Source organism: Dryobates pubescens, chromosome 24, assembly GCF_014839835.1.
Source record: "Dryobates pubescens isolate bDryPub1 chromosome 24, bDryPub1.pri, whole genome shotgun sequence".
NCBI classification, from domain to species: Eukaryota; Metazoa; Chordata; class Aves; order Piciformes; family Picidae; genus Dryobates; species Dryobates pubescens.
In genome coordinates this window covers 14,739,695-14,764,096 of record NC_071635.1, presented here as the reverse complement: position 1 = coordinate 14,764,096, position 24,402 = coordinate 14,739,695, and the positions used below count along the sequence as shown (strand labels likewise).

Below are 24,402 nucleotides of genomic sequence, written 5' to 3'. Positions count from 1 at the left end.
GCTACGGAGAGACTTGCAAGCAAGCTGGAAAGGAGGAAACCTGGCAGCTGCAAGGTCAGTCCTGCAGCTTTGGCAGTCAGTGTGTGAAAAGGTCCTATGGTAGCATTGGTGATGGTGCTTTGATATTCATCTTGAATACCTCTAAAATCTTGTGTGCTGCTAAACTGTGAGTGGCATCTATTGATGGTACTGCTATGAGAAGGTAACGAGACACCTTCAGGGCCCTCTGGTAGAAGAGTTTCAGGATCTCAGTGCTATTATTTCTGAAAGAGCAGAGAACATCAGGAGGCCTCAAGAGAAATTAGGCAAGATGATGTGATTGCTGAAAAATTAACACAAGTCACAGCTGTATGATAAAAGCTTTAAAAAGTTGTTTTCAAACCTCATAAAGTAAAGAGAAGGACTAGAAGCGACTCCCCAGGCAGGGCTGAAGCAGAGGCATTGTATCTGCTGAGGCTCGCTCCTGTAGTGCCTGGCATCATTTGAAAGTTGGAGATGCTTTAAAATTGATGCTTGTCTCTAAAAAAAAAATTAAAATCCTTGGAAAAACAACTTTGGATTCTGTTTCCTGAAAGCGCAGAAGTTTCCACTGAGTCCAGCAGCTTTCCTGTGCTAATTCCGGTATTCGAAAAGCGTGCAAACGGCGTTTGTCTTTGGATTTACAAAAACTCTGGATATTCAGAGGCTAAATTATTTAAGCTCCCACAACACATGCACTTTTGCTTTTCAAGCTTGAGTTATAATTTAATTAAAAACTTCTGGTGCATCGCTGGGTATTTAAATATTAAAGCGTTCCATGGATCACTTTCGATTATCCGCCCTCCTGAAATTCCTGGAGATGTCAGATTTTTAAGATTCCCAAAGTTGCACTTGGAATTGTCTGTTGGTGCAAAGGGGACTGTGATAATTACATCCATCCATTAGTATCAGCAGAGGAGATAAACTTTGGGGAGGCTTAATGGGCATGTCTCGGTGACAGCTAGCAAAGAACATTTGGCATGATTAAGGATGGATTTGAATGTACTTGAAAATATACTCTCATTATGGACGCCCAGTGGAAGTTGCACTACAAATGTTAAATTCCCCAGAAGAAGACTTGTGTGGCAGGGAAGCTTTGAAATCCACTGTGGCCGTCATCCAAATTACTCTCTTCTCTTTGTGTCTTTCCGCTGTCAGATTCGTTTTGTGATGCCCAACTTGGCTCCCTGCATCTTTGAAAAGAGGCAACCTGTTGGTTTTCTGTGTTTCAGATTGTCCGAAGATACATCAAGGACTGGCTTGAAAGGAAGAAGCCTCCATTCGGTGCTATCAGCAGCTGTGTGCTCCTGATGATCATCTACACGACGTTCTGTGACACCTTCGCCAATCCCAACATCGACCTGGATAAATTTAGCTTGATTATAATAGTGTTGATAAGTAAGTTCAGCTTTAATGCCTCCCCTTTAGCTGTGCTTCAAGTGTGGAATCAGATACATATACTGGAAAGGGTGAGGCTGTGGGGATACTGGGATGGGGCTAGGCTTGTGCTTGTAATGCATCTAGCAAACCAAATCCCCAGAAGTCTTAGGGGCTGAATGCTTTTTAGAAAGGGATGAACTCTGCTCTTCAGGTGTGCTTAAGATGGCTCAGTGGCTCTACCTTTCTAAAGAGGCACAGTACCACTTTCCAAATGTTTATACAGAATCATCCAGGTTGGAAAAGACCTTTGAGATCATCGAATCCAACCTATCATCCAACACCATCTAACACTAAGTGCCTCATCAAGTCTTATTTTAAACACTTCCAGTGATGGTGACTCCATCACCTCCCTGGGCAGCACATTCCAATGGCCAATCTCTCTTTCTATGAAGAATTTCTTCCTAACATCCAGTCTGAACCTCCCCTGGTACAGCTTGAGACTGTGTCCTCTCATTCTGTCACAGGTTGCCTGGGAGAAGAGACCAACCCCCACCTGGCTACAACCACCCTTCAGGTAGTTGTAGAGAGCAAGAAGGTCTCCCCTGACCCTCCTCTTCTCCAGGCTAAACACCCCCCAGCTCCCTCAGCCACTCCTCACAGGGCTTGTGCTCCACACCCCTCCCTGTGGCTTTGTTGCCCTTCCCTGGACACGTTGGAGCAACTCAACATCTTTCTTAAACTGAGGGGCCCAGAACTGGACACAGTATGACCATTCTGTTTCTGCTTCTTTGTTATTCAACGACCATCAGTGCACAGGTGTTACATTCCAAACAGAAAGGGAAGATCTGAGGTTGAGTTTTCACTCAGAAGCACTGTTACAACTTCTAAGTAGTTCTTTCTTACTGTATTATGAACCTAGAAACTAGCTGGGAGGTCCAGTGTGCTGATCTATCCCTGTAGATGAGCACATTTCTTGCAGAGTGTGAGAGCAGACTGCTGGTGTCCTTGCCATCAGTTAAAAATACACTTGGAGACCACTGCCTCCCAGGGAAAGGCGATGGTGTGTAGGCACTGTCTCCTCTTCCAGCAGGGAATTCCTGTCTTGTTTGAGACTGTCCAGAGACAGTAGTTTCAATTTGCTTAGAGGAGAGGCAGCTACAGTACACTTACATAATAAATCACATCCCATACACTCTAAAGCTGTTAGACTTCAGGAAATCAATGCATCACCTACCTTGAAGTGTGTGCACAGGCACTGTTTAATGTATTTTCTATAAAGCCAGCCTCCTCCTATAAAGCCACTAAAGTCAGGAGGACATTTGCCCCTGCCCTTTGTGCTAAGTTCTTATTCTGTCCTAATTTTGGCAGGGTTTTGTATTACGAAGCACTGTAGGTATATGGAATTAGAAATGGTATTATATAAATACTTCATTATGAAAGCAAAGAAGGAAGCCTTGCTAAGGAGCTCTCTTTCAAATTAGAGGAAATGCTTGTTAGCAGAGGCACCTGAGAAGGGCCACATCCCAGATGCACTTAAACAAATGCAGAGTTGGCAGCAAAAGAGAGGGGGAATATGGAAATTTTCACCTCTGGCTTACCATGCAACGAAACTCAGAATGAAGTCATTTTATGTTACTGTGCTGACTGCTACTTTAGAAGAAAGAAAAAAAAATGTGTTTTCTAATTAAAAAGATGTGTTCTACCTTGAGCAGCTGGTGTAGAGTGGCTGCTTCCATTGCCTGCCTTGTGCTTTCTTTTCTTTCTCTGAGAGCCAGCTCTGCATTTGTGCCACGTGTGATTATATAGAGCTCCGGCAGTGCAATGCACTGAAAATCATTCCATGTGTGAAGGACTGGAGTTTCTGAGAGAGGATGTTAACATCAGCTTTGAAACAGCTTGGAACATATTAGACCTTTTGTTTTTCCTAAAATATTTATACACCCAAAACCTAAGGAAGATGTGGAGGTGGATATGTACACTGCAGGCCAGTGCTGATTTGACATCCTGCTATAACACAACAGCCACCATGTGTTGCAGCAGGATGTGAAGTCAGCACAAGGAGTTTGAGATGAAACTGCATTTATTATTCTGCTGATTAATGTTTTTTTTCTGTAATCTTTATGTTAATATTCTAGCCACAGCAACATATGCACAAGGGATAATTGGTAGCAACACCACTGCTTATTGCTTTACAGAATTATGTGTATTAAGGGGTTGGCTTTTTCTGTGCATATTAATGTACTTAGGTGCAGAAAAATTGTCATTCAGGAACAATGGGTTGCTGCCTTAGTTCATGAAGGAAGGGTTAAGTGCCTGCTGAGATGACATTTATGCATCCTAGGAAATGTATGGAAAAGTATGGAAAATGTCACCAGTAATAGCTAATATCCTTGCTGTGTTTCCCAGTTGTAAACTGGGGTCAAAATCAAACGTGTTGGCTTGGCTTGCTCTACCCTGTGGGACACATTAGCCTTATTGCATTCACATGGTTTGCAAGGAAAGGGAGAGGACCCAGCCCAGATTGTGCTGCAAGTAAAAGCCCTTCCCCCATAGCCCACAAACCCAGAAGAGGTCTGTGCAGGTCCAGGTTTCTCCTCCAGCTCAGTGGGGAGTTCCTGCTCTCTGGCGCAATGCTCAGTTGCTGCAGTCCCAGCAGCTACCCGGCACAGAAGCCAAGCTACCTCCTTCTCCCCACATCTCTGCAGACCAAGGGTGGGCTCTGTGCATCCCACATGCCTGTGGGTGAAGGAGAGCTCCCCTCAGGATGCTCAGAAACCATCCACACTTACAAAGCTGACTCAGCTTGAAGCAAAGCTGCTTTGTCTGATGTACACTGCCCTGTTCAGGAACTAGCCTTTGTCTCAGAGGGAGTCAAAAGTCTGTGATAATCTCTTAATAGTGATCATTTATTAGGAGAGTAATATACCCAGTCTGAGAGATTCTATGTTGCCAACCTCATAAGCAAAAGTAGTGCAAGAAATGTGCAGCCTGTAGTGGTGACCATTCCTGCCATTCATTGTGTCAAGAAAAATTGGATTCAGAAGAACTTGGGTAGCCACTGCATTGGCTCTGGCTTTCTTGAATGTAATGATATGTTTTGTTCTTCCAGTCTGTAGAGGTGGTTTGTTGCTGGGTCTTTCTAGACTTGGTCCAGCCTAGCTTCTGACCTGTAGTATGGGGCAGAAGGCACAGACACAGCAATTTGCAGAGCCTGAAGTGTTCTTTATTTCTGTGCTCGAAATCTAATTTTGACTTGTTTCTCTTCCAGTATTTTCTGTACAGATGAGCTTCATGTTTTTGACTTTCCTCTTCTCTACAAGGTAATTGAATGTGCTGAATTGGAACTTTTGGATGTTTGTTTTGTGTGATATCTTTGCTTTGGGTGATGGTTTATGCAAATGTGTAAGAGCAGGTTTCTGAATAGGGGTGACCTCATTTTGGTATTTCAATATTGTCCTTACTGCATTTTTCTCTGTTAGAGTTTTATAGGCTAAGAGAGCAGGACCTGAATTCTGTCCTTTCTTGTGTGTTAATTACAGAGTTGTTAAATCTCAATCAATCACTGCTATACCTCATCCCCTGAAAAAAATGGATTTGCACAGATGTCACTGAAGGTATAATTTGCCCTGCAGACATGCTGATGACATATGAGAGAGAGAACTCAGTTTGACTTTTTACATCTCAAGATACATTTGCTGGGCTGCAATTCACTCTTCTCTGTATATGTCAAATTTGTTGCACTTATATGGTGGTTCTTAACAGACAGCTGGCCTGAGCTAATGTTTGGCAGAGCTGGTTTTTCCCTTTTAAATCTCAACCAGGAAGAACAGTTGTGCATTCCCTTCTCAGAAAAACACTACTGTGAGAATGGTGGCAGGCAATGGCTTAGGGCATCACTTGAGTGTACAGCAGAATACCCATTGCTGTCCTCTCACTTGGGCTTACTGGAGTCTTAGCAACACTCTGCTGAATGGGAAGTGTCACAGGACAGCAGACTCCAGACATCTTTATTATAACATCTATAAAGGAGAATCACAAAGAAGGTTTCACTTTCTTAATATTACTTAGGCTTTTTTTAGTGCCACAGGAAAATTTCTCTGTGCCAAGGTCATACCTTGAGCTTAGAAGGCATTTTAAAAGTCACTTTTGAACTTCTAGACCTAGCCTGGGGGGTGGGGGAGGGAAGATATATTCCAGCTGTAAAATCTAAAATGCCATAAGTAGTAACCAACCCAGTGTGGTAAATATTTGGAACCTCATGAAATGTTTTCTCATTAGGACCAAAGGGTCATCCATTGACCAGTCATATACCTCTCTCTCATGTCATTTTTCCACCCTTCCTGGTCTTACTCCCAGGGTGCAAAGCCTTAGATGCAGTTTTTATTTAAAGTGGAAGATAGCTACATGTTCTAAGTAGTGCTCATAGTGTAAACATTGAGCATTTTGTTGACATTACATACTAGGAAAAGAAATGGTAGGTCACTCTCTTCATGTCACGGAGACAAGCTGGCCACTGCTGTGACAGAGCATGTTTGCAAAAGTAACCTTGGCTGGAATGAAGTTGGTGTCCTATGTACCATGTCTTCAGAATTGCTTTCCTTCCCCTCTATTCATTAGAGAGTTTGTCATGGCTGAGAAACAATTCTGCTTTCAAAAAAACAACCCCAAACCTCAACAAACCCAACCTAATCCAACAGTGCTGGTCATTTGGGGGTAGAAGTATTTCTGTCACTAGACCTGATCAAAGGGATGTGAACACGCAGATGGATGCTCCAAGTAATCTATTTGATCAATGATGTTTTAAAAAGGTTTTTTACTATCAGAGGTTATTAAAACTCTTTCTTTTCTAGGAGTAACTCTAGTTTCACACCAGCAGACACAGTGGCTATCATTTTCTGTTCCACACACAAATCCCTCACCCTGGGTAAGTCAGGAGATAAGCTTTTGAGCAAAACAACAGTAACATTCATACCTTGCTGTGTTCCAAACAGGAAAAATTGCTGGTTGCTGGCTTTTCTGCTTAAATGGGTTTGGGTTTAGTGTGGCAAGTAATGCCACCAGTATGACACTAATAGGAGGATAAAATTCTTACTCAGGGCAGACAACAGTCTTCTCAGCTGAGATTTTAGTGGTTATACAGCAAGACCACCTTATTTGTGGAAAGCTGGGTTATTCTTTGTGTTCTTATTCTGGTCTGTTGATAAAATTTCAGGTTACTGGAAAGATTGCAAGGTAGAGCTGCCCAGTCTTAGTAAAAGCTTAACACCTAAAAGCTGGGCTGTACAAGTGAAAATTCATAGCACAAGTACTCAGAAACCACAGACAGGCAGTGTTGCCTTTTGTTTAACATCAGCAAAAATGTGTTTACTATGTCTGTAGATACTTTGGATTAGAATTTATCAAATCATCATTGAAATGTTGGTCACTTATGATCCCTTGGTAATAATAGGATACTCTGATAGAAACTCCCTAAACACTGCCCAATCAGTGATGCTTACAGCCACTTGCTACTGCTTCCTCCAGGGTGTTCAGTCAGTGGGATGAGGAGTGTTTGAATATTTTCTTACTGTGTTGTGAAATGTGGAAACATAGGGGACTGAGTATATGCCTTCTGTATCTGTCAAAGAGCAACACAGCCAGGGTCAGTAACGAAGGTAAGAACTTGGTCTGAAACGGGAGGAACAAGTCAGGACTTAGGTGGCATGTTTTCCAAGTCAGTTCAGCAGTGAAATTCATCTCAGGGTTCTTTGCTTCAGTTAGGCCTGTGCTGCAGAAGTGTTAGCAAGTGCCCTTGAAAGTCTGTGGGAAGTGAAGGAGTTCCTGGAAGACAAGAAAAAGGCAAACATAAAGCCTCTTTGTCACAATGGAAACCAGGAGGGGAAGAGGAATTATAGATCAGTGAGTTTGACTTCATTTCGTGGAAAACTACTGAAACAAATAATTATTTTAACAGTGTAGGAAGAAACAAAGGCACAAGTAACAGCTCCATGGAGTTGTCAAATGCATATCTTACGAAACATAACCTAATTTCCTTTCACACAAGGTCCTGTGGGTTGCAGAGAAATAGCAAAAGTTGTATGGCTGGAGAGCGTTATGGCTTTTGACATTTGCATGATGATGTGGGCTCCACAATTAAAAAATTATGTGGACCAACTGGAAAGAGATCAGAGGAAAGTGCCATGAGTGATCACAGATCTCAGAAATGTGAGCCCTGAGGAAGGCTGAAACAGTTGGGATTGTTGAGAAGACAGCTGAAATACAGTAGTGATCTTCCCACGCATGAAATGTTGATGCAAAGAAGTGAAAAGCGAACTCTTTCACAATGGACTTTGAAAAGGGAAGGACTTTGCTACACTCATGGTGATTTCAGGTAACAGTCAGGGAAGCCTGTCTAATGTAAGACAGTTTAGCTTTGGAATACGTTGCCTATTAATGTCTTGAATCTCCTATCACTGTAGACAAACCTCAGACAGGACTTTGATAGCCAGAGTCCATCCTGCCTTGAAGCAGACTATAGAGTACACAGCATTAGGTCTTTTCCAGCCAAATATGCTATGAAACTGAGGCTTGAGCTTGTGTTCTTGACGGGATGCTTGGTTCCATGGTTTAGTTGATTAGGTGGTGTTGGATGATAGGTTGGACATGATGATCTTGAAGGTCTCTTCCAACCTGGTCTATTCTATTCTATTCTATTCTATTCTATTCTATTCTATTCTATTCTATTCTATTCTATTCTATTCTATTCTATTCTATTCTATTCTATTCATGAGGGCAGCTACACTTGTATGTACAGAAAGCACCCCCACAGGTAACTCATAATTGCTATTTGGAGGTGCCTACAAACTTAGGCCACAACTGTGATACTACAGGAAAGAAGCTGCTTGTGTTTAACAGCACAAATGTGTATGTCTTCCTTTTGCTCCCCAGTGAAAATAGTTCTGTATATGCTCTGTTGAATACTTTTGCAGTTTGCCATGACACTGAGACAATAAGCACAATGCCTTTTTGAGTATTTAAATCCTAGAGAGGTTTACTGTCACCCACTCAAAAAAGGGGACTCTTCTTTGTACTGAGCATCCTCCTACAGCCATTCTTGACCTGCACCCTATGCAGAGAGCTGGGTCAGTTCAGTTCTCTTCTGCTAGTCGACTTTCCTTTGTATATTTTGTTGGCTCCTTTAGAAAAACTGAAGGAGGAACTTTTGAGGTTTCTAGATTGCTTTACTTTTTGACTCACATTTTCCCAATTCCAAGTTACTGCTCTCATTAGCACAGCCCAATGAGTTGGGCTTTTTTGTCTTGTGGCTTGCTTTGCCCAAGCACACAAAGAAAAATGCTTTGGCTACCTTGACTTGAAGGACTCCTACAGCTTCTACTTCTCTTGCCAATACAGATGCCTTATGGATAAGTGTCCTGGAGGTGGCAGAACACAGTATTGTGGGACTGTTTCTCAGCTTTACCTTCATCCTTGCAGAGCTGATGTCTCAAAGAAAGCAAGTTTGTCTCATAGGAGGCTAATCACAAGATGCTTTGCATATTTAGACTGGCTTTACTTACTGCTCGGAGCCTGGGTTGAGACCACTGGGTGGTTGGGACCTGTGCTATCTATGCTGTGTTCCATCTCTGGGGCTCAGCTTTGTCAAGGTTTCTTTGAAGCTCCCAGGTTTGTCTCACAAGGAGCCAGCAGCAGCATGTCCTGAACTGAGCACCATCCCTGATGGGGAAATGCTCTTTTTGGCAGTCCCCAAGAGCTCATCTTTGGTAAGCCTGAGGGCACTGCCACTCTTGTGTGCACCCTACAGCGTGTGCACAACACAGGCTGCTGTGCATCAGTTTCAGCCTGGCTGAGTGTGAGACCACTGGCATTTTACTGTCTTTGTTATTAATAGCAGGTCCAGCTAAGAGCTGCACAGATGCATTTCTGTGAAAGCAGGGAGGATTGGGTTGTGTATAGCTGGAGTGTGATGAGGCAAGCCCCTGAGCTGATGATGTAAACAGCAATGTTAGCCAGAGCAGTTAGTGTTTATTCCTTCACTGAAGGTGGGAGCAGAGTAGATCTAACTTGGTTTTAAGGATCAGTTAAGTCTATCCACAGCACAGTCTTGCCCACCCTGATCTTGGCAGAAAGAAGAGCAGATGTAGGCATTTTGGCCCCTTCCTCTTTTGTTGTTCTGTCACATTTCTGCTTGTCCAGAGGTGTTTGCTATGAACAGCATGACGAGAAACCCTTCTGTTCTCTTGTAGCAGACAGTTTTCCCCTCTCCTTCTGTCATTACAGTGTCTGAAAGCACAAGCACAGCTCAGGGTCTGGTATCACATCCGTTGTGGAGCTCTGCTTTGTTTGTCTTCAGGATTCCAGCAGTGGTGTATAAATGACCCCCCAACACTTGTTCTTTCACTTTGAAACTGATTTCTCCCAGCTTGGCAGGTGAAACTCCAAATAGGTACGTCTGGCCCATTCCCTGGGGAGCTTAGAATGGCACTGACTAAAGTGGGAGAAGAGCTGACAGCTTTAAAGCTTTAGAAGTGGTAATAGGAGAGGCATGAGAAGACTTTTATAAGTCACTTTCTCCCACACCATATTATGAAACCAACTAATTCCCATGCAGTGCATGCTCATGAGGCCAACTGCCACTTCCACTGTCGAATCCATGAGTAAGTGCTTGCTCTGCACAGAGATGAGTGCTGCTCCCATATGCTGGGTTTTATTTTGTAGACAGAACAGCTGACACACTTTTTGTCTCAAAGATCAGAGTGCAGGGCATGTTTGTGTAAGGACAAATTACACAGGCTTAGGTGCCTTTGTGTTTCTTAGTTAGGAGCACAAGCTGATATTCCTGCGTAAGGGGTGGCTGCCTTGGCAGGGTTATTTTTGAGGACAGTGCATCACATATGCAGAAAAAACTAATGTTTATTTGTATTTCACTTAATGAGTGAAACAGCATCTAAACTTAAAAGGAGCAAAGATAAATGTAGTATTCACAATGCCCTCTGGCATATCCACCCACACTTTGTTCTCTTTCTCCCTTCTCTCCACTCACATATATGCAGAGAACATGTGAGCACACACATAGGCGGACGTTTGATGCATGGCTTTTATTAGTGCATTTGCCAGTGATTGATTAGTACTTAGTATTAGTACTTCTTCTATTGATTGATTGCAGATGAAGTGACTATTTGACCTTTAATTATGAGCCTTGCTATTGAAAATGACATTGAGCTATGGCTTCACATAATCCATCTGGAAAGCCCGACATGATGCCATTCCCTGGAGTTCATTCAGTGAGAGGAGAAGAGGCCTCAAGGAAGTGCACAGCTATCAGTGTGGCTCATCCAAAAAAATGCTGCAGTTGTTGCTTGCACTTACACAAAAGTTGCAGCCAAGTACAGAACATGATTTTATTTATTTCTCAGAGAGGGAATTGCTAGCTGGAAGTTACAGCTCCAAAGGTAAAATGCAGGCTTGTCAAAAAATATTTTCACTGTCATTCTTTGTATTTACTATGTAAAATTATTTTATCTGCAACAAATGGAGTGCTGCTACCTATTTTGGCTACCACAAGTACAAACATTAGTGCTGATGAAAAACTGATTGGTAAAAAAGCCAAACCAAGCCTAAACAACAGAAAGAACCCCACCTTCTAATAAAGCCCAGGGTATTGTTTGTGATGCAGAGTGCATTTTTCCTCATTTGGGTTTATCAGTGAAGTGGGTTTTTCACCTTGGAATTCTGAAAGTAATGGAAGTTCCTCAGCTGCAAAATTCTTTCAGGAAATAATAGAATTCATTGGCAAGCAAAAGCTGAAGTGCTGACATTCTTTTGTATTGTTTTTAATTTCATCCCCATTTCTTTCCTAAATGCTCAGCTTCTTGCTGCACGAGTCCAGAACTGGTAGTCTGTACTTGAAACAATTCTTAGAAGCCTGCTGCAGTGCACAGGAAGACTCACAGACCACTCAATTGTCTGTGAGCATATCATCCAGGCTATGGATTAATCAGCCCATGTCTTCCCCTCAGTTCCCCAGCTGCACAGTGTGAGAGCATCCTGCTCACATATAGCTCCAGTCTGCTCGCAGCTCTCTCTAGCTTGTTCAAGTATTCTGCAGATACCTCCTTCCAAGATTTTTACAGAGGTAAATAATATATTTGCACAGCCTAAACCATTGTTGCTTAGTGTTAGCTGGGGTTTTATATTTCATTTGGGGTTTTTTTTCCTATACCCAAAGTCTGTGAAATTCCATCCTGATTGAACAGAGACTCTGCTTCTTTTGTGGTGATTATCACCCTTTAGATAGAAAATGCCAAAATGTTCTAACTTGTGAGGATAGAAGTTAGATGATTTTGGTTTGAAAAAGGAGGCATCTCTTAATTCTGTAACAGAAAATAAGATGGCAAAAGCAGGTGCATTGCCCTAAGGGAGTATTCAAGCTATCCTCTGTGGTGTTTTTGAAAAGGAGTGGTTGTTCCCTGCTCCTGGCAGAGAACTGTTCTCTAAGGTGATTATTCATGAAGGTACTGACTGTGACTAGCTATAAATGTGTAATTCCTCTGACTTTTACATAAAGCCCTAGCAAATAATCCTGGTTAATTGCTTTCTGAAAGTGTTTTAAGAATAAGACTTTTGCTAGTGTCTCTTTTGCTTGCAGAATTTTCTTATGAGTGCTGAACAGCAGCTGTTACTGCTGGCGTCATGTCATACTTCTTGGTGTTAGTAGTACCCATGTCATACTTCTTGGTGTTAGTAGTACTCATGTCATACTTCTTTATGTTATTAGTACTTGAATTTGCCTGCATTCTTACCTCTAACAGACCTTTAATCTCATAGAGCAATGTTAGTGAAAATGAGGTTGCTCCTCTGCCTAGAATTGGTGGGCGCTGACCCTTAGGGCAGAAGGAAAGCCGATGGGAGGAATATGCTTGAAGGAATGAGTATCTTGTGAAGGCCATATCTGGGCCACTCACTACTACCAGAAAGTTAGAAACTCCTATTTCTCCTTCTGATATCCAGGGGCCTCAGTGGCTGCTAAAACCTTTAATGAGTTTTGCTGCTGTGATTCTTTGGGCCAAAATGAAAAGGTTTTCTCCTCTCTTTAGTCCAGCATTTGCTTGGAAAGAGTGGCAAGTGATTGGCTGCGCTTTTTCCTCTGCTCTGTGATTCCCCTTCTCCTTGTCCTCTTTCTGTCTCTGGAAAATAAAAATGAGGGATTCATGTTCATTCATGGGGAGAGGAGAAGCACCTGGGTCTACTGCACTTCTCTCATGTTAGCAGCATCTTCTTTGTTGTAGCCCCACCTGAGGGCAGGTGGATTGCCTTTCCTAGATCAGCAGTCTTCCAGCACTTGGTTCTTACCAAACAGTGTTATCTGTTAGGCTATTACTATGTAATTGGCATATCTTTGTTCTCAGTAGACCCCAAAGAATGCCTTTTCCAGCAGAGCTACCATGTCAGAATATTAGCAAAATCAAATCTAGACTGAAGATGTTTGTAGTTTGGGATAACATGAGTGTTTCCTGTTTGCACAGGCTGTGGTCACTCTGATAATCTGTGTCAGAGTGTCTCTTTTAAAAACTTTCCCATGCTACTCATAGATGTGGCTGGGCAAGTGCCCCCTGCTTGTCTCCCTCAGACCAGAGCATCCCTAGGGACAGTGCTTTCAGGAAGGCAATGTGCTGGCAGGTCAGTCTGACAGTAGGAAGTAGCATAGTCCAGTGAGTTATAGTGGCTTTTGGACACTGGTATTTTAATCACCAGATTCACAATCTATTAGTTTACTCAATTTTGACCTCTCTGTTATTCCAGAAGGGGAAATACTGGAGCAAATGAGGGAATCTCCTTTCCTTTCTGACCTGAATTGTATGTTTCTTTGATTAAACTGAGAATGTGGCAAGAAATTCTGTACAAGCTCCCAGGGCTTCCTTTTCATCTACACACTCTGCCAGTAGTAGGGTTTTTATTAATATTTAGAAAGTTTGCCTGCAGCAGTACTAAAATGTGCATCAGAGGACAACATTTGTTTACTGTGTTTGAACTGAAGAATCTCACCCAGGAGATCTCATTCACTCGGAGCTTACATCTCTCAATCTCGACTCGCAGAAAGAGATCGATGAATAACAATTGTCATCTCAGAGCTGCACCTCTCCAATTATTTATTTGGTTGTGTGTCTTCCCAGACATGCACATGTAATTGGATCAGACACTAAAAAAAACCAGATTGCAGGGGTTTAATGACAGCAAGCTGATACCTCTTTATAACAATGGGGGGAAAAAAAGAAGAAATAAACACACACACACATCCATCTGTAAAATTGTCATGACAAGAGCCCTCCCTCCCCAGCAAAACCAGTTAAAGTTAATTTATCTGCTTTAACAAACTAACATTCTATTCAGCAGACAGCTGACAGGTTACCCTTGGGAAGATCCCTGTTTGGACATGACTCAATTTTTTTTGTTGGTGCTTTTTTTACCTCAAGCTGGCAGAGGCTACAAGTGTCACCCATACTAAAGCTGGCGAGTATTGAAGATGATGTTGAATCTCCCTGAGAGAGTTGCATCTACATTTGCTGCTCTCAGTGAACCTTCTGGCAGCCAGTCTGAGCTGCTGACTCCAGACAGGTCTCAAACAGTGGGTGCAAAGATGTGAAAAATCAACAGCAGCAGCAACATTTAGAAATCTGCTATTACTGGATACACCTGGGAATCTGGAGGAGGGATCCTCCTCAAAAAGCTTCTGTGACCACCGCAAGCACATAAGCCTAAGTCCATAGAGTTTTAGAACAGTAAAAAGTATCCCTCACTATTTCTAGGGAGTGAGCTGTTTTCTCAAAATGCCTTCCCAATTGACTGCAACACTAGTATGGACATGGGAGGGGGAGATGGATCCAAGCTAGAGGAGGGGAGATTTAGATTAGATGTTAGGAAGAAGTTCCTCACCATCAGGGTGGTGAGACACTGGAACAGGTTGCCCAGAGTGGTGGTAGAATAAGAATAGACTAGACTAGACTAGACTAGAATAGATAAACCAGGTTGGAAGAGACCTTCAAGATCATCGAGTCCAACCTATCCTCCAACACCACCTAATCAACTAAACCATGCAACCAAGCACCCTATCAAGTCTCCTCCTGAATACCTCCAGTGATGTTGACTCCACCACGTCCTCAGGCAGCCCATTCCAATGGGCAATCACTCTCTCTGTGTAGAACTTCCTCAAAACCTCCAGCTTAAACCTCCCCTGGCACAGCCTGAGACTGTGTCCTCTTGTTCTGGTACTGGTTGCCTGGGAGAAGAGACCAACCTCTGCCTGTCTACAACCTCCCTTAAGGTAGTTGTGGAGAGCAATAAGGTCACTCCTGAGTCTCCTCTTCTCCAGGCTAAGCAACCCCAGCTCCCTCAGCCTCTCCTCATAGGGCTTGTGTTCCAAGCCCCTCACCAACTTTGTTGCCCTTCTCTGGACATGCTCCAGCAGAGGGAGAAGGGAGATTTTTAAGGCCTGGCTGGATGTGGCTCTGAACAACCTGATCTAGTGTGAGGTGTCCCTGCTTCTGTCAGGGGGGGGTTGGAACTGGATGATCCTTGAAGTCTCTTCCAGCCCTAACAATTCTATGATTCTAAAGCTTTTCTAGCCTCTTACCTTCTATTCTTGGTCACAGAAACTAGGTGAAGAGAGAATTAAAGGGAAGACGATGCTGGCATTCCTAACAAATTCATTTTGTTGTTCTGAAAAGAAGCCTTTTCTTGGTTTACCATTCATAATGAATTTACATATCATGTTTTGCCTTTGCATCAAGGTTTCAGGAGAAGAAAAGCTTTAAAACCCATCTACTCATCTGTTTAAAAGATAGTAGGAAACTGTTTGCAGCATAATCCTTTCCTGCTTGTCTTTACAACAAGTTAAACAAAGGTCATAAAACAAGTTCTGTAGTGGCTTTTTAAATGATATGTGTAAATAAAATCCACATAGAACTGAAATGCAGAGAAATCTTAGTCTCAGCTACTGTTCAATGAAATAATCAAATCTCAGCTTTGTGTTTTTTAGGGTGGTTGTTGACCTCTTTGTCCAGAACCCCTTTCACTAGTGTGTCTAACCTATTAAACCTTCAAAAAGCATTGGCTGTAAGAATTGTAAAGAAGGGAAGAAAGAGTTTCATTTCCTGGTTTTTAAAGTTCATAGCTTAGATATTGCAGGGGAATTACAAGGAAGAATTTACCCTGTGCTTTTAGTATGTTATGAAGAGTAAACTGATATCCAGAGCAATAAAGAAAGCCCTGAAGTGTGAGGATCAGCTTACAACATTGCCATGCCTGCATTGTTGTGCCAATTTAAGGATGAGTCACATTTACAATATGACTTAGGGTGGTTCAATTCATTCTTGAATTCCCTGCTAACTAATGACTTCTACCATATTGTCAGACAGGTGGAGGTGTTTGAGAGTCTAAGGCACAAGCCTTCAGTTGTTGGTGTTAAATGTTTCATGGTTAGCAGCTGGTGAGATTGCCTGTGTTGTTCATTAGACATCACTTCCAATCTGGATGCACCCCTTGAAAACCCAGAAACAGACAAACTGCACTTTCTTGCTTTCCCTTCCAGCTTTTACATTTCTATTTACTTAAAGCATTGATAGTATCAAGATGTTCTAGTAACTGTCCTTACATTGCACTTCTGTTTTTTGTGATGAGTATTAGTGAGCCAGTTACCTGAAGAACAAGAATTAGTAAAAGCAGTCAAAGCATGTTAGGTTTGCATATTAGGTAACAAATGTCTATTAACTTGTCTCAGCCTGGATTCCTTTAATTCTAGCATCTCTTGGCTAAGGCCAAGAGCAAAAGAAAGCTCAGAGTTACAGCTGGAATGGGGCTAGAAAAGGACTACCAAATCTTCCTCTGAGGAATTTTTCACCTGGGGAGCAACTTGGCTCATTTTTTGGGGTCAGCTTCAATTAATCTGACATCTCTCCAATGTGATTTACATCAGCAGGGACTTTCTTTAGCTGCAAACAAATATTTGTATTGTTATGGATTGCCAGATACCGTTCAGCGATTCCCACAGTTGAAAGAAACTGGTCTGAGGAAAGAGCTATTAATGTGGGCTCAGTGCATGTTTGGAGAGGGAAGGGATATAGGAAATAGTGTCTTTAACCAGACAATTTGGCAAAAACATCTTCTGTTGTCATCTCAGTATGTCTTAACAGTGTGAACAAGGGCAAGAAACATCTCTCCCTGGCTAGCCTTCACTGAGTACAGGCAGAGCTGCTAAACTTCTGTCTCCTCAAAACTAACTATAGAAATGTGATTTGCCTGGAGAGAAACAGGGAAACCCTTAAGTTTTCCAACACAGAGTAGAAGCATCTTGCCAGTCTGGTATCTATCTGCATGGAACCATGTGTCTTTGCAGGGATGAGCTCAGAGCCTTCCTGTTCTGGCAGCTTAGAAGAGTTTTAACATCATTTATGCCCCTTATGGCCTTCTTTACTGGCCCTTTCTCAGTGGAAAAAAAAAAAGAAAAAGAATTAGCTGTTTGACCTACCACTGTTCCCTTCACATCAAGCCCTGAGAGGATCCTTCAGAAGGAGAGTAGCATGAAGAGTGTCAGAGTGGATACCATCATACACTTGATTCGTTTTGTATGTTGCACTTGAAGATTATGGCAGTTGAAGAGTTCTGAAATGTATAGATGAGCAGAAGGGTGAACTTGAAAATCCAGAGCCTAGGGCTTTCCTTCAGAGCATTTCCAGTGCCTCTTTGTGAGGGTCATTTGGCATTCTGATGCCTGAACTCCTTTTGGTTCCATAGCCCTAGTGATGACCTCTTTGGCCCCAGACATCTTTCCCTAAGCAGCAGCATTTCGTGTGTTTCAGTAATGTTAGCAATAAAGCTTTAGGATAAATTGTTTGTTATGAAGACATTGAAGGGGAAAAAACCTCTCCAGTGAAGTATGTAAGTAGAGCCATCTGGCAATAATTCTGCTTTGGGTGTGAGAGATAATGGCCTGTGTTTTGGTGGTGATAAAAATGTTGTGTTAAGTTCTCTGAACCCACTGCAATGTGATAGAAAACAGCAAATGATGAAACAGTGCTTTAAGGGGAGCTTACATGTTCAGTGAGCATAAAATAAACATACTAAAACAGGAAAAAACCCCCGATTTCCAGGACTGATTGTTTTATCACTTCCATCATGGGTATAGGATAAAAGAAAACTCTTACTTGCTTGATAGAAGAAGAAAGCTCCTACTTGAAGTTCTTACTTGGCAGATGTCAGTTGAAAGCTCTGCTATGGAATATGCTGCAATGTCAAAGTCTGTTGGGTAATTTTAGACAAATGTGTCATGTGTGACATGGAAATATGGCATGCTGTACATTAGTGATTTCCCCAGTGTTTGGATCAGGTAGTAATGTGCTGAGAAAGTGCTCTTTATCTCTCCACACTGTGTACTTGTATAGCAGTGGGGAAAGGCTTTTGGTAGAAATTACTTTAGTCAGAAAAAGAACCCATTTACAATATGTGCCTTCTAACATCTCTCAGACAATGCATTGTATTAAAGAGGCATTTTTTGATTAATGTTTTATAAACATTTTTCAGCATGACAGCTTAAAGTCCCTGTAAAATTGTAAATGCGTGCACAGTGCTCACTTCCATAAAGTCAAATGCCATCTCATAAAGTCTAGTTGGATCCTGTCAGTGACAGTGACACAGAATCAGTACCTTGGAGCATTAAAATTAATTTGCTTCATTTATATTACTGCAGTGATAGCTAGATGAAAAGAGTCCTATATTTAAATTCTCTTAAAAATACCTTCCACTCTTTTAGGAATTTTTATTATTGTTATTTTACAGTTAACTAAATGTAGTGAAGTGCAGCATAATATTTTCATGGGCCTTTTAAGAAATGTGAAAGGAGCAGAGGGGAAAGGGGAGGATGTGGGAGGTTATGCTGGGTGCAGCTGGAAGAAGGATAAATAGCTTTCAGCGGTGCAGGCTACTAGATAAACAGTGGCCTTTGACCAGGGCTGATGAACCACAGCCTTGGAGGCAAACTGGAATACCCTGGAGCAAGGGGGATCAAACAGGGCTCTCCTGCTCCAGACTGTAAGAGCAGCCCTCACAATCTCCCTTGCCCTTGTAGAAGGTCACAGATAAACAGCTTTTCTCCTGATAGCTTTTCCTCTAGTTTGCAAAGTGAGGTGGGCTGAGCGAGGCTGCAGACAGCGAGAGAAATTCAGTGTACTTCACATCACACACCTAACTTGCTTCTCTTGACTGCACTGCACTTGGTGGGGCTTAGTGGAAGTACCCAAAACTTACACTGCTGCAAGTGAGCAGAATCAAAGGTCTTGGGAAGCAAAGCCATGCAAACTAGAAGCATGGGAGTGGAGGAGGGAGAAGGAGGAAGGGAGAAAATACAAACAGAAAAGGGAAGGGGCCTCTTAATACCAAAGTCAAAGAACAAGGAGGAACGTCAGGGAGTGGTAGTAGGAGAAACACAGCCAAACACAGGAGAAGAGGGGAATGTGGGGTAAAAAGCTGGGAATACAAATTATGTGGTTTGTAAGGGATGTTTGTGGCTGATCTCAGCAATTCCTCTCTTCTGCTACAGCTCCATGTTGTCCTGGTCAGGTGAGGTGCTGTTTTCTTACCCAGCTGGGTACCACACTTCTTTCTTTGGAGGATGAGACACAGCCCTGACTTGCGCCTGCTCTGATCCAGGACACACTTTCACACAATAAGGCTGTTTAAAACATTTTGGCAACTTAGCAGTTTGTTCCACCCCTACTTTGAGAAAACCTGCCCTAGTTGGCACCAAACCACAGAAAAGCACTTTGGCATTCAGTTCTTATGATATGTAGTGAGCAAAGGTCTTGGCAGAGGAGTTGAACCGAGGTGCTGGAAGCCCCTAACTTCATAAACCATAGCAACACAAATGGGTGTTTGTGACCTGAGCCTTCATACCATGACAGCAGCCTTAAAACTTAAAAAGATTGGCATTATCAGTTTATAGACAATGTGCCTCCTCTGGTGTCAATCAAGACCCATGGAAGTCAGTCCAGTTATTACCCTGAAGTGCAAAAAAGGATGATTAATGGCTCTGGAAACAAACCCAGAAATCCTTACAGACGTTATTCTTTATATATGTAAGTGCAACCTTAATGCTCTAGATGGCAAATAAATACCCTTGTGTTATTGGCAAGTGGTGGGAGGGAGGAGCTGCTGTGTACTGTGAGGAAGCTTAAGACTAAGGTAGTGACCTGGATTTGAATGCATGTGGTTTGACCCTGTGCACTATTTCACTTATCTCGGACTTAGTGCAGCTATCATACTCCATTAGTACTGAAAGCAATATGCTATGAAAAGATGAGGAAAAGGGGAGTGGGCAGGACAGCCCAATTTAATGATAACCAAAACCATTTTACTTAGCACCTTCACTTCTTGCTGTCTGAAAGATTTAAAGTCATGTCACTCGGCTCTGTTAAAGCTGCACCTGTTTATGTCACTACTGTGTCAGTGTTTCTGTTGGAGCTTCTCTTGGTGCTGGTTCATAATCTCATTTTGAAAGTGCATTTCAAGCTAAGATTCAGCACAGGGCATCAGCCAGGCATGAAAACAGCACTTCACTTCCTTTGGCTGGGATTTGGCTTTCATTCTGTTGGGTTTCTTAAAGTGTTTTAGATATGTATGTATATAATATATATATTATTATACAGCTATTTATTTTTCCCAAGTGAGGGAAAAGTAACTATTAGAATAACTTTGTTTTTCCTGGCTAGGAATCTGCATGAGTTTAGTGGTTTTGGACAACATCAGCAGTTACTTTGTACTGCTACCAAAAAAAAAAGAAGTTTAGACAGCATTAAAACAAAGCAAAACAAAACACATGGTGCTTTGTTCAGCTTTGTGCTAATATTCCTGCCACAAGCATTTGTGCCTGGGATCTGTGGATCTCTGTCGTGAAATATTGTCTGGGAGGTTTGCAGGCTGGCAAAGTTGGGATTAAAAAAGTCAGCAAATGCATTAAGAAGGCAACAGGTCTTTTCCTTTCCATTAAACTAATGTGTACCTGCAAAAATTATTTCCTCTTTCCAGCAGTTTTTCCTGGTAAATAGCAGGAACTTTAATTGCACATTAGTAGCTTCCAGGAACCTATTGTTGTGACATGTAGTTAAACAAGCTGTGAATTAAGAACCTCTGTTCACCCAGTGATCTAATTACATTGTCACACTAATTATAGTATCTTCTATTTATATTTGACAACTTCCATTTTCTTTTCCCAGTTTACTGAAATGGCTTTCCTCTGGAGAATTTACCTTTTAGGCAGGAACTTCTCATCTTTTCTTTCAGAAAGCATTCAGTAATTTCAAGCGTGTCTCAGGCACACGGGATCTCTGCTGTTAGTTTGCTGTGTGATCTTAGGCTAGGCGTTTCAGTCTCCTCTTGATTCTCTGTAGGAGTCCTGCTCAGCTTACTAAAGTGTTTTTGAATCTGTGGATCAAATTGCACTGCCAAAACACCAGGTACTGTCTTGTCAGCATAAGTATAGCGTGTTCATAATGTTTTTCTGTGGTTAGAGCCCAGAAGATTCAAGCTGAGATTTGGAAACAGGCAATAAAACCTAGATCCATTCACGAGAACAGTATGATGAACATTGCAAGTCAGTTACACTCCTGGATATAATGCAAATACCCATTCAGTTTCTGTCCCAATACTGTTCCCAAGCCCCAGAGGTCAGTGTTGATAATAAGCAGCCTTATAGAATCAACCAGGTTGGGAAAGACCTCAGAGATCATCAAGTCCAACCTATTACCTAATATTTAACACTTCCTGACAACTAAACCATGGCTTCAAGTACCAAACTCTGTGATAGGGCCATGATGTTGTTTTGAAGGTAATTATAATATTGAAATTAGGCACAGAAGCTTTCACTTACTTAATTTCCCTGGAAATACCCACATAAGTAAAGGCTGCTAGATTATTAGTGGTATAATGTGATGAAGCTGATCTGAACAATTACAGGAAATTGTTCTGTGGAAACCTCATGAAGCTTTCAGCAAGAGTGGGGCACTGGTGGAATAGTAATATTCACCATGAAAAACTGTTTCCACACATAGGGAGGTGGCAACTTCAATTAAGGGAAACCTGAAATGGTGTTGAGAACAGGAATTTATCCAAGACATAAAGAGAAGTTTCTGTAAACCTGGTAACTTTGGCTGATCTGAAACACCTACTGATGGAGCAACAGAAGGCATGTGGCACAAAGCTCAGTCCTTTGTCATTGCCAAGAAAGGAGACACACAGATGAGCTCTGTGAAAACTGTGTGCAGTCTGCTTCACTACAAGGCTGATGCTGGCAGAAGATTCCTAGAATAACATTTAAGATGTGGGAGAAAAGAAGGTCTGTTCTCAGGGAGCTCCTGAGGAATTGCAGCTGCTCTTGTTGGCAACTGCAAACTTCTGGTCAAGCAAGACAGAGGTGGTTGCAAGTTCTGCCCACATGTATGCTGGCTGCAGGGAGGTTGGACTAGATGACCTTTGAAGGTCCCTTCCGGCCTGGACCATTCTATGAATCTAAGCTTTGTTGGAGTGTGATAGCAAAGTTCCAAGACTGAAGCAGGTAATTGTAAACAACATGTTCAAGGGAAACACATTCAGTTTCGTTACTGCAAAGCTAAATCAAATTTCATTTTACATATCACATCATCAAATGGGAAGATTATGCGTGGACATGTCTAACAGAGTTAGCACTGCTGAGTGCAGATTCAAGCTCTTAGGAAAAATCTCCAGCTCTTAACACTCATTTTTTCCAGCACCTAGCAACTTCTGTACTCCAGCTGCTAACTCTTCATAGGCAGGACCACTTCATATTGCTTACTTAAGTTCACTGAACCTTTTCTCTCTCATGCTGTATCTCTTCTGAAACACATGAATGAAGGAGGGAGCTTCATTCCCTAACAGGAGCACTCACCTGCAGGGTCCTTGACTCTCTGCCTTGACTGCATGGATCAGTGAAAGGAGGAAGGCTGTCAGCTTGCAAGGTGTATAGCAGCAAAACACAACCTTCCTCCAGTGGTGAATGGACTGAAGAAAGGTTGCAAGCAGGAGCTGAGCAGGTTGGATGGAGGACAGTCATGACAAAACACAAAACAGAGCACAGTGAAAGGAAGTAGTAAAATAGGCAGTACAGAGCTCTCCTCAGCAGATGAACAGTCATGCTGTAGCAGAATGTATTTTATATCAAGGCTTATTGAATTAGGAAATTAAATTAGAAAATATCTTTTATGGCATTCCCCTGCTCCTTCCTTTCTGCCCCAGAACTTTCTCTGCCATGTATTTTTTTATGCTCATGTTCCTGCTGCTTTGTTTGGGCTGTGTTTTTTAGATAGAACTTCTGAGTCTTCATTTTGATTCCTTTGGGTTTGTCATGGGTTTTCTTTTTTGGTGAAATATCAATGCAACATACAATGCTTTACTTTTATGTGCTGCTCAGAGTCTGAGGTGAAAGTCTCTCTCCTGTTTGTTTGCCTGCAGGAATTCCTATGCTGAAGATAGTCTTTGCGGGTTATGAGCACCTCTCCTTAATCTCTGTCCCCTTACTGATCTATCATCCAGCTCAGATTCTTCTTGGCAGCCTCTTGGTACCAACAATAAAGTCTTGGATGGTTTCCAGGCAAAAGGTAAGAATTACTGGTTTACACTTACAGTGAAAAGTGTGCTTTGAGGAAAAAAAATTACCTGAACACGTCTTAAACTCCTCAGGTTCCTTTTTTGGGATCCCATGGTAGGGATTTTTCTGTGTCTTTACTTCCTTCATGGCAGTGGTAGTCAAAGTAATACCAAATTAAAAATGCTGAACTTTATCCCTCTTGGCTCTGACAAGGTTCAGATCTTCAAGTTAGACCTCTATAGTTAGTTCAGATTTGGAATTCACTGAAAGTAGGAATTCAGATGATGCCCAGTAGGAATGGTTCCATCTTTAGTTAATCATCCCAGCTTTGGATCTCGGTTATGGAGACGTGACGAAGGTCTGTCCACTGGCATGGGAACTGGAGAAATCAGGTAAAATGAGGACACTTTCTGAATGGAATTGAAGCGGAAAGAAAAAACAGATTGATTTATTTGGTTTTCAAACTTGGGTCACCCTTTCCAATAGCAAGATGTCTGCAGGAGGCTGGTTGCATCCCATTTCATGCCAAAATTATGGCGTGAGGTAGCTTGTAGGGTCACAGACTAGAACCTAAAGGGTTTTGCATCAACATCACTGATTCAGATTGCGGTTCTTGCAGTACACAGTGAAGGTATTGACATCTGACAGCCATTCTGTGATCTATGTGAAATAACTGCAATGGTTTTAGTCAGTAGTAAGCACCTCAGAGAAAGCTAGTCCATGCAGCAGATTTTGCAGCGTTCAGCAAAACCCAGCAGGCTACTTTTTTTACCAGCTGTGCTCCACTGAAGTCACCTTGCTAACTTGAATGCCTTCCCCAAATCAGTCATTTTTGTGTGGCTTTGCTTTTGGTTACGTGAAGTGTAAAAAGCAGGAGAAGTCTGAACTTTCAGGACCTGAGTCCAGAAATCAGACCTTGTTGAGCACCCAAAACTGGGAAGCTGAGAGTCCCATATTGTTTTTCCATCAGTCTGAAAGTCATGAGGTGTTTCAAATCAGAAACCATCAGGAGATTGTGTGATGAAAACTCCATGCAGAAAGACAACTGAAAGCTGACACTGTCACTGCCGGTGACAGAATGATCCCTGTAATGCTGGCTTCTCTTCAGCATCTAACTGTTCTCCACTGCTGGGACCAGGAGTGGGGCTGGAGCTCATCCAGATCCGCCCGATCCTTGGGGGCATTAATGGCCTTTGGGGGCTGCTGTCAGTTGGTGCAAGTCAACACAGCCTTTAAACAGGGCATCAGAAAACCAGTACTGGAGAGATTTACAGTTCACCAGCGCTAGTTTCTTATTCATTAAGCATCAAATAAACCTCCTGTGCTAATCAGACTGTAATGCTGCCATGGAACCACTT

At 42.2% G+C, this 24,402-nt stretch overlaps 1 protein-coding gene across 2 annotated transcripts in view; it reads left to right on the top strand.

Moving 5' to 3' along the window:
- SLC10A7 (solute carrier family 10 member 7) overlaps nucleotides 1–24,402 on the top strand; it is a 147,731-nt gene that overhangs the window by 120,735 nt on the left and 2,594 nt on the right. The window contains exons 8-11 of one of the 2 annotated variants that reach the window (XM_054172687.1): nucleotides 1,251–1,416; nucleotides 4,667–4,718; nucleotides 6,249–6,322; nucleotides 22,909–23,054. In XM_054172687.1, the coding sequence (XP_054028662.1) occupies nucleotides 1,251–1,416; nucleotides 4,667–4,718; nucleotides 6,249–6,322; nucleotides 22,909–23,054 (438 nt within the window). Of the gene's footprint in view, nucleotides 1–1,250; nucleotides 1,417–4,666; nucleotides 4,719–4,937; nucleotides 5,013–6,248; nucleotides 6,324–22,908; nucleotides 23,055–24,402 lie in introns of those variants that run through there. The other variant, XM_054172685.1, reaches the window with a different exon arrangement.